Source organism: Plutella xylostella, chromosome 12, assembly GCF_932276165.1.
Source record: "Plutella xylostella chromosome 12, ilPluXylo3.1, whole genome shotgun sequence".
Taxonomy (NCBI): Eukaryota; Metazoa; Arthropoda; class Insecta; order Lepidoptera; family Plutellidae; genus Plutella; species Plutella xylostella.
In genome coordinates, this window is record NC_063992.1 from 11,421,987 (window position 1) to 11,435,795 (window position 13,809).

General features: G+C 37.2%; 1 protein-coding gene and 1 long non-coding RNA gene across 2 annotated transcripts; one reads left to right on the forward strand and one right to left on the reverse strand.

Moving 5' to 3' along the window:
* The first annotated feature begins 2,131 nt into the window (after window positions 1-2,131).
* Window positions 2,132-4,672, forward strand: LOC119691614. Its single transcript, XM_048624493.1, has 4 exons — window positions 2,132-2,305; window positions 3,342-3,511; window positions 3,632-3,898; window positions 4,208-4,672. The coding sequence occupies exons 1-4, from the start codon at window positions 2,173-2,175 to the stop codon at window positions 4,670-4,672; spliced, it is 1,035 nt and encodes a 344-aa protein (XP_048480450.1). The 5' UTR covers window positions 2,132-2,172.
* Window positions 4,673-11,813: 7,141 nt separating this feature from the next.
* On the reverse strand, window positions 11,814-12,767 carry LOC125489274. The gene is made up of 3 exons (XR_007266851.1): window positions 12,316-12,767; window positions 12,038-12,211; window positions 11,814-11,867 (listed from the first exon to the last, which is right to left on the reverse strand). It is a non-coding gene; the product is annotated as an uncharacterized LOC125489274 (long non-coding RNA).
* Window positions 12,768-13,809: the final 1,042 nt, after the last annotated feature.

Sequence of the window (13,809 nt, forward strand, 5' to 3'; positions counted from 1 at the left end):
TAATTATATTGGTGCAAGTCTCTTAGAGCCCTGTTACAATATTTTTTATATTATTAATTTATTACTTTGTGTGTCCTACACAATAGTGTGTGTAATAATGATAGATATACCTTCCTTATGAGAAAGCTTTTACTTTCATCACACAAATATGAGATAATTAGTGAATAAACGTCTCCAATTCCTACATTGTAATTGTGCAAGTTACAGGTCAAACTTAGTACCTATGTAGGTACACAATACATACAGTAATTATGTGTCACCTACAATAATAGCTCACGGAAGTTATTTCAGCTCGTAGATTAAAGCGTGTTAAGTAGTTTTATTTATTTTTCATGAATCTATTTCGCATGTCGCCCACACAGTCATGGCAAACAGTCCACACTCGACGTGGGATGTTGTGGATGAATTCTGATTGATACTTCTATTTATATAATGTTTTATGTGTGTCAGAAAATGTTGTATTAGTGTTAAAAAATAAAAAAACAAAAGCTCTTAATTAACTCTGTTCCGCAGATAGAACAACACCTTCCCTCTTCACAGAACCGTCAAAAATATTCTCAGAAGCCATGGTCGCCCTGGCGTGAAGAGAAAAGGCGCGCTCATACGAACAGATGAAAGACGTGATTCAATTTGCATGGCATGAGGCATGATGGACGCATTACAAGGGCACGTGTACAGAACACCCGACACATCCGCCATTATCACACTTTAAATTATGTTACGGCGCTACGTTACAGCGCTAAATCCATTTTGAGAATTGCGAAAGAAGTCTGCGCGGGGTTTTATGAAGTGTGGAAGCGGTTTTTTCCGTGTGAGATGACTTGCAAGTGCCTTATTATGGAATGGTGATAGATATTGCGCTGCGGTGTGGGGTGGGAAGTGGGAACCACTGCAAGCATCAGAATGGCTTTTGCTTCTAAGTATTTCTTACAGATGATACGTTGCAAATTTTTGTTATAGTCAGAGGTTGACTAATCATTGGGCGCAGGTAACTCTAATTATAATGTTCATTGATTTGCTAAGTGGTGTGGTGAGTACCGTCCATGACCGCACAATATGTATAATCTAATCACAAATTAACTTCATCCGCATGCGTTTACAGTTTGTCTATAAAGTCGTGACATGAATGTTTGAGGAACTAACATTAGTTATGCGCCTGGCAACACCAAACAATGCCAAACATTAGTACATCTGCTGTCATCGAGTGGTGTTCTGATACTGTTTTCCTTTTATATTGTTTATTGTTTTAATTAACACGTTCACGGACAATCCGTCGAGAGCCGTAATTAAATGTCCTTGCAATATGACTACGCGCCTGTGGCCGTCCAACTTCTATTGGTTAAAACGGACGATCCGTTAACAGCCGTTTCATTTCCATAGTCTTAACAGGAGATACATGGTTTAATGTCGTATTGTGCTAATTCATTTGTTTCTAGGTGTCATAACAAACAAGTTGTGGGGGGTTCTTTTGCCCACACATAAGTGAACTTTATAGTGACATACCGCCTGTAGCCGTAACCGTTACAAATACAAATAATCTTCCAAAATTTTGGTGTCACGGCGCGAGCGTTGCGGAAATATTGTGTAAAACGTGTGGTGGGCTGGTAATTTTGTGGCAAATTACGAGGTACATAAATGATAAATCAATAAAAAAATATACTGATTTGCATATAGGATACCTTACTATTCGATTTAAATTTTATAATTACTTAAATAGAGCATAGAAAAGCGAATATAAAACTGTAATGAGGAACGAAAATAATTGTGTTTTTGTCGATGTACCTTTTGTATACTCTTAGTATACATCACCTTTATTTTTTTAAATGGCATGCAGAAATTATAAACCGAGGTCGGGAAAGCTTACAAACATTTTTGAAGAGGATTCGGACCTAGAAAATAACTGCCGGTAACGCCTGTAGCCGTAGATGTCACTATACGCATTGTTCGATATGCATGATGTGGCAAACCGCTTATAGACGATACCGTCTATGGCCGTAACTGTCACATTACGTAAATAAAATATAGTGAAATATGACAATACGTTTCAAGGCGTAACGATAAAATGTATGGGATTTTTAGGTGTCATATCAAAATATTTCCCAATCTTCAATTGTCCGTGAACGTGTTAAATTGCAATAAATTAGGGCCAAACTACGCGAATAGGTTGGTAAAATGAGTAAAGTGAACCGGAGTGGTACGCGGGAAGTAATTTTTAAAGTTTTCCAGCGATGTATGGCGGAGTTCCAAGCTGGACAAATTTTGTGGGATTTGGATGATGTTTATGGCCGAACAGCATCTATGACCGGTATGTAATCGAGTTATTGTTTGTATTTAGTCTGCCTGAAGATACAAATTTACTGAATTTGCGATTTGGAGACCATAAAAAAAACCGACTTCAAAAAACCACTAAAATGTAAGAAATAATTAAATCTAATTACACCGAAAAATATCAAGCACAAAATAAAATCATACTATATATCATTACTTTAACTTAACACTGTTCGAATATGCACCAACTATCTTGTATGTTTGGCTGATGGTTTATTATTAAACTACCCACTATTGTACTTATTTAATTAATGTGTAATATTGAATAAGTTTGTGTATTGTATAAAATATAAATAAGTATAATTAGTTATTAAGTACCTAATTACGTAGAATGATTCATCACGGACAAATCTCTGTGATTTTTGTGATGCAATGATATAAGTAATCAATAATTCTGTAAAATAATTTGATAAATAAATAATAAAAAATAAAAAAAATTTAAGGTTTACACAAATTATATGTGACAGTACAAATATACCTAAGCAGGAACTGTTCTTTTTTGATGTTGGTGCGGTGACAAAGTAATCTGAAGAAATATGGCACCAACTTCAAAAAAGAACAGTTCCTGCTTAGGTATATTTAAAGAATTTTCAAAATCGGTCCATAAACGGCGGAGTAATCGGTGAACATACATAAAAAAAAATATAAAAAAAAAGATCCCGACGAATTGAGAACCTCCTCCTTTTTTTGAAGTCGGTTAAAAAGCATTGTTTACAATGCATATTTTTAGGTTAGATTGACATTGTAAGTGGGTCATATTAGAGTGCGACCATAATTTTTGATACTTTAAGAATGGTATAACTCAGTCTGAAAATAAACTGAATGGTATTCTACCAATTTTGAATTATTATTGATTTATGTCAATGAGATATTGTTTCCATGGTTATCTCCGATATATGGACCGCCGATTTGTGCGACAGAAATTTTATGGCACATAGGTATTAGGTTAAGTAATCTTTCTACAAAATAATCTTAAATTCCATTTACTGAATTTTTGTACTTTATTTTTTCAGGAATATCAGAGAGTACAGTTAGGCGGATAGTAGATGAAGGTTTTAAAAATAATGGAAAATTTGAAACCCCTGGGAAACACAGAAGAGGCCGACCAAAGAAAGAAATGGACAATTTTGATATTTGTGCACTGCGTCAAAAAATCCAATTCTTTTACACAGTGCAAAAAGAGGTAATGTTTTTTGTATTTAGTTGCATATTTTTGTGTGTATTCCTAAAAAGCACCATTTAGCTTAACATTTTTTTATATGTGTAGTCAGACGCACAATCAACGGAACTCTTGATATTTCAGGTACCAACCCTCAGAAAATTGCAAGTGATCGCCAAAACGGACCTGGATTTCGATTGTAGTCTTGAAGTTCTCCGTAAAATTTTAAAAGCAATAGGGTTTACTTACAAGAAATGCCAAAATAATAGAAAGGCTTTAATCGAACAAACTCATATTGCAGCAAAGCGAGAAGAATATTTGGCAATCATTAAAAAAAATCGTGATTTGCCAGAAGAGTTAAAAAAGGATATAATTTATCTCGATGAAAGCTATATTCACTCTTCATATAAGGTAAAGACTTGGTTTTTATTCTGCATGTACCTACCCTTATATATACAGTTTTATACATCACAATGTTTCTTCACGACGCATTATACACCCTATTCTGCTTAATATTATAAATATGAAAGTTTGTGTGTTTGCGAGAGTATCTGCGCTCTCTATTAAATTTATTGCTACAAAAATCAAAAAGTATGGTCACATTTTCGTGAAATTTGACATATCTATGTTAATTTTTATCCTACGAGAACATGAAATACTTGTCAAAGCTGAAAGTCAACGCCAGTTCACAATAAATAAGTACCTTTTTTTTTCCTACAGGTCACAAAATGTTGGCAGTCTCTAAATATCGAAGGTGTCACAAAAGACATATCTAAAGGAAAGCGGTACATCATAGTCCACGCTGGAAGCGAAAAGGGGTCTGTGCCCAACTGCCTTCTTATATTCACTGGTAACAATAAACTAGAAGACTACCATTCAGAAATGAATGCACATAATTTTACTAAGTGGATTGAGGAGAAGCTAATACCAAATCTTCACGAGCCTTCAATCGTAGTTATGGATAATGCGCCCTACCACTCCGTCATTACAAATAAGGCGCCTACCTCCAGTTCCCGTGTGGACGAGATAAAACTCTGGCTATTAGAGAACAATATTGATTTTGACCCTACACTTAGGAAGCCAAATTTACTGAGTTTAGTGAGAAAAAACAAACCACTCCCGAGCTATCACATTGATAATCTTCTAGGAGAATATGGGCACACAGTGATTATCACTGTGATTTAAATCCTATTGAGCTCATTTGGGCTAACGTAAAACAAAAAGTTGCAGCACACAATGTTGGGTCACGTGATGTGAAGCAACTTGCTGAAGAGGCCTTCAATAGCATCACGCCTGAAACATGGAAAAACTGTTGCAATCACGTCGAGACACACGAAAAAGAATACTACGAGCGAGGACGTCGCCTGTATCATGATATAGACGAGCTGGTGATTTGTTTAGGCGATGATAGCAGCAGCGATGATAGCAGCAGCGGTGACAGCAGCTGTAGAGTTGACAGCGCTGCTGATGAAAGCGGTAACGAGTCATTTCTTGGTGTAGAATATTTGGAATTTTATGACGATTGATCTATTTTCTAACTTTCATATTTTTACACCCACCAAGATTGCGTTAACGCAATCTCTATTGTTGTTAGTATATCGACGGTGGAAAGGCAAAATGGTTTAAGCGCCATAACATAAAATGTTCACCAGAGCGATTTAAAGTTCGAAATTTTCGAAAAAAAATCGTATCTCTGTAATTATTCTAGCTATGGCTTTGAAAATTAAAATACGTTAAATTGAAATAGTTTTCTATGTTATTCTGTATATAAAATGAATGTACATATTCTATTTACTGAAATAAGGGACATAAGACATAGGCATCTGAAATCTCAGTCAGGTAAAATTGGCTTAAACGACATTAACATTTTAATTAAATACAAGTAAAAACAATTTAAACACCAAGGAGATTTAACCATCACACCAGGATAATGTTTTATAATAATTTATGTTACTTTAAACATTCCATAAGAATGAATTAACCGCCAGACTAAGGCAATTTATATCTAAGATGAATGACTTAAAGAATAAATGAACTTATAATTGGACCTCAGAACTCGAGAACGGTTGAACCGATTTTGGTCTAGAAACATTTGTGGAAGTCCAGGGAAGGTATAAAAGGTAAGAAGGGTAGGGTAGGGTAGGGTAGGGTAGGGTAGGGTAGGGTAGGGTAGGGTAGGGTAGGGTAGGGTAGGATAGGGTAGGGTAGGGTAAGAAGCGGTACCTGCGGGCCAGCTAGATTGAAAACAAAAAATTCATAATATCTCACCAAGTCGAGCAAAGAAGCGGCATGGCCGTACCTTTTCTCGAAGCATTATTTTATTATAAACTTTAGTAACATATTGTTCACCGCGAAATCACTTTGAGATTGAGATCCAAGTGATCAGCAGGTTTACTTATTCATTAATTAATAATCATAATCCAACCGACATTTCTTCGACCGTCTCTATGCCACCATTCTGTCACCGCCTTTGTCCACCTTCCGTCCTGCCTTCGAGCCAAGTTTCCTGCCGACTCCCATTTCAGTTCCGTGACCTGCATACCGACGTCGAAGACTTTTGTCTTTTGGTGATTTACCACGCTGGGAATACGGTCTGTAAGCGAAATTCTTAACATGGATCGCTCCATAGCTCTCTGTGCAACTCTGATTCGGTGCACAGTTTCCTTGGTCAGCGTCCATGTATCGGCACCGTATGTTAGTGTGGGCAAGACACATAAGCAATTATCAATCCATAAGCAGCGTCGCTCGCTTTAAACTATCTGTCAGATTCATACAAGATACGCTAGATTTGATAAGCAAGCGCCGATGCTTTAGGATTGTTAATGGCTAAGTTTTAGTGGTGGTAACCCCAAAGGACTATCACAATGTGCGTTGGGTCTCACCCGACAGCCGGACCGAGAACCAAATCGACCGACGATTAGTCGAAAATGGAGACACTTCTGGATGTTAGGAATAAGAGGGTTGCTGATGTCAATAGTGATCACCACTTAGTCGATGGAAAAATGTGCTTGAAGATAGCGGGAGTTTAGGAGCAGGCCACAAGATCTGCCAAAGGTGTCGTGAAAATAAGCTGCAGGACCCACAAGTTAGAAGAAAACTTAGTATCCAGATCGGCAACAACTGGCATCAAAGACGTGTTGTTAAAAATTTGCGAAGAAATAATAAGGCACAAGGAACACTTAAAGAATGAATGGATGTCTAAAGAAACATGGGATATGATCAACCATCAAGGAAGACTTAACGTCGAACTAGACGACCATTCTAAAGAAGCACTTGCGTAAGAGTATTTTCTTTGTGAACTTAATATCAAACGAAATTTATAAAAGGACAAACGCTGCTAGGGGTAACCCTATATCCAGCGATGGTCTCATCGGCTGCCATAGGAAACATGAAGGATCTATACAAAGCATCTTGAAGAACATTGCAACAAAACCCAGGATATCTCCTTGTTACTATGAAAGATTGACTTTCAAGATGGTATGGCCACATTGCCGAAGTTTTTAATGATCCTAACCACCACCTGGGGAGTTGGATGCAGATGCAAATATACCAGGAGCATCTTGTATCTTGATACATAATCGTAATCATTATGATTAATAAAATCGGCAGGTCTTACAGGCTAGTCAGAGGCCTTCGGGTGGCTTGAAAACGTCTGACAGTTGGGTAGCCCACTTACCCGAAAACTCTCTCAGCACAAGATTGCTTGTGTTGGGGCCCAATAACCCGCGCTAGGCCAACGTGGTAGACTAGGCCTAAACCCTTCCTTCATTGGAAGGAGACCCGTGCCCCAGGAGTGGGGACGTAATGGTTCGTGATGAGATTTATGACTATCCTGCATCTTGACAGAAATTTAAATATCCAACCCCCGAATAAGACGAATTGATACGGACCATACGATCGCTGAAGAGTGGCAAAGTACCAGGGAACGATGGATTTCCTACGGTGGCATAAAAAGCAGGATAGATGGAATATACCAGATATTGCACTCTTCAGCGATGGAGGATGATGAAGTGAAGTTAGAGAAAAGTTAATTTAATTCATGTCCAACTTTTTCCTATAAGGTTTGCTTTTCGTTGAAATACTTTATTCTGAAAATTATGGGATACAAACAGGTCGTGGTACTCGTGGTCACTGGTCTTCTATTTCGTATAATTACCTAACAATTATCAAAATCGGTTAAGTTGATCCAGAGATTTGCGCTTGGGAACACATTTTCGGTTAGATTTTTATATAGATAAGAAATCCTGTTTCTGACTAGATTTCGATATAAATTATTTATGAATAAGTTTATTTATGATATATAATTATTAGGTATTTTGTATAAAAAGTAATGTCATGTTAATACAATACAAATATTTTACATTAAGAACCATATTGTCATAGAAAAAATATTTTATAAAAAATAAATATTTGGTTGGATCCTTTTAGAGAAACGTTAAAATTCCCTACTTGCATAGAAACAGCAATTTAGGCGAAAGGATCCAAGTGCATATTTATAACTCAATAAATATTAATTATAGCAACACTATTATTTAGAACCTGTGTAAAGAGTAATATAATAGATATCATAATTGAATGTAGTTATCGGTGATATAATCAAAAAATATTTACAGTTTTATACTGGCGAACGAATCTGAGTTTGTACCTACGTAATTACGCTGCGCACGCGGCGCCAACTGTCGCATAGACGCACGTCCTCTCCCAATGAACGTCCCGGCGGGGTGCTGAAGCGACACCTTTCCAACCGGTCCTATTTATATTATTGGCGTTTTCACACAATATCCTTCTGGATATAACAGTTTAAACACCATAGACCGCTTCATTGCGATTCTTTTGAATTGTTTTATATCACTTATATCAATTATCTACAAATCGCAAAAAGCTGCTTAAGTGCCAATTGTACCACTAAACAGATTTAGGTAAAGTTGTATTAACCGCCAAACGCCGCGAGTAAGGCTGACTGGTAAAATGGTTTAAGTGCCAGTATGGCTTCAAATTACAAAATTGTAAAATGTATTAAGTGATTTTATGTTATTTTTGACCAGAAGGCATTTTGTTTTATATCAATTACGCAATCAGGTAGGTCGCTTAAGTAACTAATGATACAAATTCACATTAGTTCAAAATGAATTAAGTCACAATGTTTTACTGTTTTAGTGAGGGTACAATGTTTTATATAACTTTAGTTTTGATCAAGTATGTTTGAACATACAAATGACTAAAAAAGTGGCTCTTAATACAAGAAAAAAGTATTAAGATTTCCAAAATCACCGTTGTCTTAAGCGCCAAAAAGTGCTCAGATCGAAACGAGACCCGCACCATTCGAAAGAGAAAAATCAGGCGATTCCAACGGTATATATAACTCATATTCGCCAAAAGTGGCGGATAATACATTTTGCCTTTCCACCGTCGATATGTAGTATACCCGCACTACAGCTACCCCATAAAACTTAATTAGTACTTATCTCTTCCATCTAGAGGTTGTCCGGTAGAGATTGGTTTAAGCTGTTGGGCCGCCTTTTTGTACTTCATGTTCTGTAATTTTATTTAATGGTGCAGAATAAAGACAGTAAATACAGATTGTGTATTTTTATTTTGTTTCGACTAAATAAATCTTTGTTTAAATAACTTTTCCTAAGTAGAGGTATATAATTTAAATAAAACAAACATAAAATATAACTGTAGGTAATGAATATTATTTATTTACTCATTTTACTTGAAAAACTGCTAGTATCAAAATCGTTTTGTCAGGCTATAAAGGGTTGCTACATGAACGTTAGCAACGCCATCATTTAATTTCACGACTTTATAGACACACTGTACGCGCCGCAGTATATAATAATTATTTTATTTTACTCTCCCGCAATGTGTACAAACTGGCAACATTTTCTTTCTGATGCGAGCTGATTGAATTCAATATCGCAGACAGCGTCATTTAGCTCCAATTTCACAATATGCGGTTAAATTGTAACAAGGTATTGGTTAATCAATTATATGTCATCTCCATACTAAATTCTTGACAGATGTGTCAAAAGTCAACCAATAATCCCTGGCTCTAACCCACTATGGTGAATTAGGTAGCCTTTTCCGTTTAGCAGTAATTTGCTGCTATATCACTCAAACTTTTTCAGTGATCGCGAGTGTTTAGTTACATACTACGTATCTACTCTCGTATGTTTCCAAGGTCCGCCCCAGCCCGCTACGTTTGACCGTAGTAGGTTTAAGGCACCGACCTCGGCATTTGGCGTGACCTTTTTCCGGAAAACGATTTGTCACGCGGACCTCGCGGCGGGAATACTAAACGAATTTAAACAGATGTGTTTATGGAATAACTGTACCTACTTATTTATTTAGTCCGTACGTTTTTCGTGTACTGCAGATGCTTTCAGGGTGATATAGGTATAGACTGGTTGAATGTGGTAGGTTTGATTATACAACGTCGTTATAGGAACCGGCCGCTGCATCTGCCTGAACAAAACCTCCAGTAGTTTCGTTTAGGTACTTACATTTATTTTCTGAAATAAATTGTCCTGTTTCAATAGGGTAACTTTAACTTGACAAAAGAGGTACAAGAGGACAAGTACCTACATTTAAAACAACGAAATAGTGGTTCATGCAGGTGTGATCCGAAACTTATTGTCTCTTTTGGTCCTAATGTATAACACTGCAATGATTAATAAATAAAGTTATGGTGCCCCACCTGTACCTTCTGAAGGAATACTCTTGCAACCGCTAATTTTATTGCATTTAAACAATCTGACTACTGAGCCGATGGTCCCGGGTTCGATTCCCGGCTGGGGCAGATATTTGTTTAAACACAGATATTTTTGCTCGGGTGTTAGATGTGCCCGTAAAATGGCAATAGGCCCGCCCCCTATTACATTGGGACTAACATAACGCTCTGGCGAAAAGTGGGTGCAGCAATGCACCTCTGCCTACCCCGCAAGGGAGTACATTAGTACAAGGCGTGAGTGTGTGTGTGTTAAACAATCATAATCATGAGTCATGGTTAGCGTAGCACATTGAACATATTTTTTTCGTAAAACTGAATTTAAGTAAGTGATGTTCCTGAAATGAATCTAAGCAAAAAATATTACTAAGACCCCACCCCAAGAATATTCGATCGTAATCCCCAGTAAATGATAAAAATGCTTAGGTTTAATTTATAATATACCTAAGCACCATTCAATGTAGGTCTTACAACGTACGTATTCTCCTTACGTCTTTGAAAAAGTTGAGGCGGAGTCGCGGCGGAACACGGAACAGTGGTCTTGACATACAAGACATAATTTCCTGCGACTTTAAGCCGCTGCGATGCCACTGCGACGCTGCCTCGACTATAGCAGTGGGCAGACGACTTATACAATTTCAAGAAACAGCCAGGCTGCGAAATAATATATTGTAACCGCGGCCCTTCAAACTGTCTCCGTTTTCCATAATTAATCGTTATGATAAAATTATGTTATTAAAACTGGAGCGTGATTCGTGTCACAAAAAACCCCGTCGCTTTCATCTCGTTTTCAGATTTTTACGAACGAGTTGTCAAATTGCGATTCACATGGCACTAAAACCCAAGCTACATAGTAAGATCGTTTCGAGATCGCAAAATGAATGAACGAATGGAGAATGACGCGATTCATGTCATTTTTGTTGAACTTTTTGATATCGCCTATCTGTCATATTTTGACGTTTAAGCGATTTTAAACTTTCGAAGAAAAGGGTGAAATTGTAAGATCGTTTTCAGAAAAAATACCTACTGCTAACAGTGAAATTGACCATGTACGCATCTCTCCAACATCTTCAAGCCATTTTTCAGCCGGACAGCCGTCCCTACGAGATACGTTTCCATCTTTACCGAATTCGTAATTTTCCTTTAAGTATAGTAAGCTTGTATTAGTGATATTTATTTGATTGGCGTGGGTTTTAGCCTGAGGCCCTCGCAGAATGAGGAAGAATATTTTTCCCTCAGTGTGCAAATTGTAAGTTAATGAATTAAACACATTGTAATGCATGTCTATTTTATTTATTGATAGAACTAATAAATTCTATGAATTATCACAAATACATATATTAGGTCCCTTTACCACTTAATAAAGCTCTCATATTCTCTCTTATAGGTTGACTGTTACAAAATGCTTTTAGCCTTGTGTATAGTTATTAATACTTATATAATACAATATTTTGTTAACAATTATTAAACTATTATTGTATATAGGAACTTAGGTAATCAGTAATCACAGGTGCTCCTCTGTTTGAATTGACGCATGAAGAAGAGGAAGAAGAGAGGCGTGAGTCCATTGAAGGCCAGGCGCATGTGTAGGGAGTAGTAGGGACGGGATCCTCCCGCGCACCGCCAGTCTTGATTGTTCCTTTCATTAGCCTAGAAAAGACAAAATGAAAAGTTCAGTATGATATTGTTCTAAAAAATTACAGACACTAACAAAACTACACTGTAACATAAATATTCAACATCAGTTTTCCTAACACATTATTGGGGTAGCAATGAAGTTAAATTCTATTCTATTATTTAGCCAAACATTTAGGAATAACCTTTTTCCATATGAGGAGCCCCTGCTCAAGAAGCCTCTCATTGACTGCAGCCTGTCTGTTCATTGCTTCAGCTATTCATTGTGAGGGCTGAAGCCGTGGCCCTCTCATAACGCACTTGCTCCATCTGCAACTCAAGCACATCGGCTGCTGCTTGTGTTCATCTCGTTCATGATTCTAAAACAATTCAAACAGAAATTGGATACATTGTAAATTACAATACCTTCTTGACTACAACCGGTTATATTTCCAAAAAAATAGGTTAATACATTGATACTTACATGTCTCAGTCGTATTTCTCTAAGTAAGTTAAACTTCCTTTCTTCTTATTTTCCAAAAAAACTACGTTGATACGAAAATGAGCAAAGAAAATCAATGTTTTTATGTAGAAAACATGGCGGCTGTCAAAAGTGCCACAGGTTATGAATTTCTTCAACGTTGAATTAAAAAGCCGTTTCTTGATACTTGCTATCGACACTAATTCCAACAAAATATATTGTAGGAACAAAATTATTTAAAACAATTAGTGGTAGTATTTATAATTTTTGCATGGCAATTAAAAAAATATAGTTTCATTCATTTCACTCAAGCCATCCCAATACGAACTAGCGATATGAAAACGAGATCAAAGTATGTGTGTTATGAATCGCGTTTTTGAACATTGCGGATTTCATCTCGTAACTCGTTCGTATCGCTTTACAAATATTTCGGTTGAGATGTGAATCGCGCCCCAGGCCCTGGAATGAGTTTTAATAACATAATTTTATCTAGTTACCCAGACAGCTGTGCAAATTAAATATCGAGTAGAAAACTCCGCGCAGGAGTTGTGGCTCAGAGAAATATGTCACCATCATTGATTTATTTATTTATTACAAAAAAAAATGTGCAAAAGGTGGGCTAAATGCTAAAAGCATGTCATCAACATCATCATCTGCCTGTAACATTCATTATCTTTCAACTTTTCAATGAGAACTTGATACACCTACTGAAACCTACCTATCGTGCAATGTCTATGTCTGACTTTACATGGACTTTACCGACTTCCGCTATATCCCATTCCACGGGGAAAGACATCTGATACAAACAAAAGTAATAAGTACCTATTTGCGTTCAACAAGTACTTAGGGGCCGTCCATTAATCACGTGAGGTCGTTTTTCCCATTTTTTGACCCCCCCCCCTCCCCCCTGGTGATATTTGGTGAGATTTGGGACCGACCCCCCCTCCCCCCCCTGGATCACGTGTATTTTTTTGGAAGTCTATGTAAAGGCTTTTTTTACAAGAAAAAATATAACGAAAATTAAATTTAGCGCGGGGAGTCGTTGCTTAGCAACGGCGGGCCAGTCAATCAAGGTCAATAAATCGTTAAAATTTTTGCCCAGTTCAAAATTTCGGTTCAGAAATACCTAGCGCTTTTTGACAAAAAATTAATACACGTGATGTCTAACGAGTCCCCCCTCGTGATGTTTCGTGAGGTTTGACGTACCCCCTCCCCCCCCCCTTTGAGCCTCACGTGATTAATGGACGGCCCCTTATTACTTCCATGGATATGGAGGCAAGGAGCATAGAGTAAGTAATACTAGTAGTAGTAGTAAGGCTAGGAGATTGTGCTCTCTGTTACCGGTTGTCACTCTGCCACAGCCACTGACAGACTGACAGCCACCATTGCCCACTTCACCCAAACTTCAACAATGTCAAGGACATAGAGAAAAAATAAATAATTGTGAAAAGAGTGGCATCTCAAGGAGGTTTTTGTCATACTCTATACGTCATACTG

Coding starts and splice junctions, on each gene's coding strand:
- LOC119691614 (XM_048624493.1), top strand. CDS start 2,173: ATGAGTAAAGTGAACCGGAGTGGTACGCGGGAAGTAATTTTTAAAGTT. Junction 2,306..3,341: donor CCGAACAGCATCTATGACCG/GTATGTAATCGA, acceptor TTATTTTTTCAG/GAATATCAGAGAGTACAGTT. Junction 3,512..3,631: donor TTTACACAGTGCAAAAAGAG/GTAATGTTTTTT, acceptor TTGATATTTCAG/GTACCAACCCTCAGAAAATT.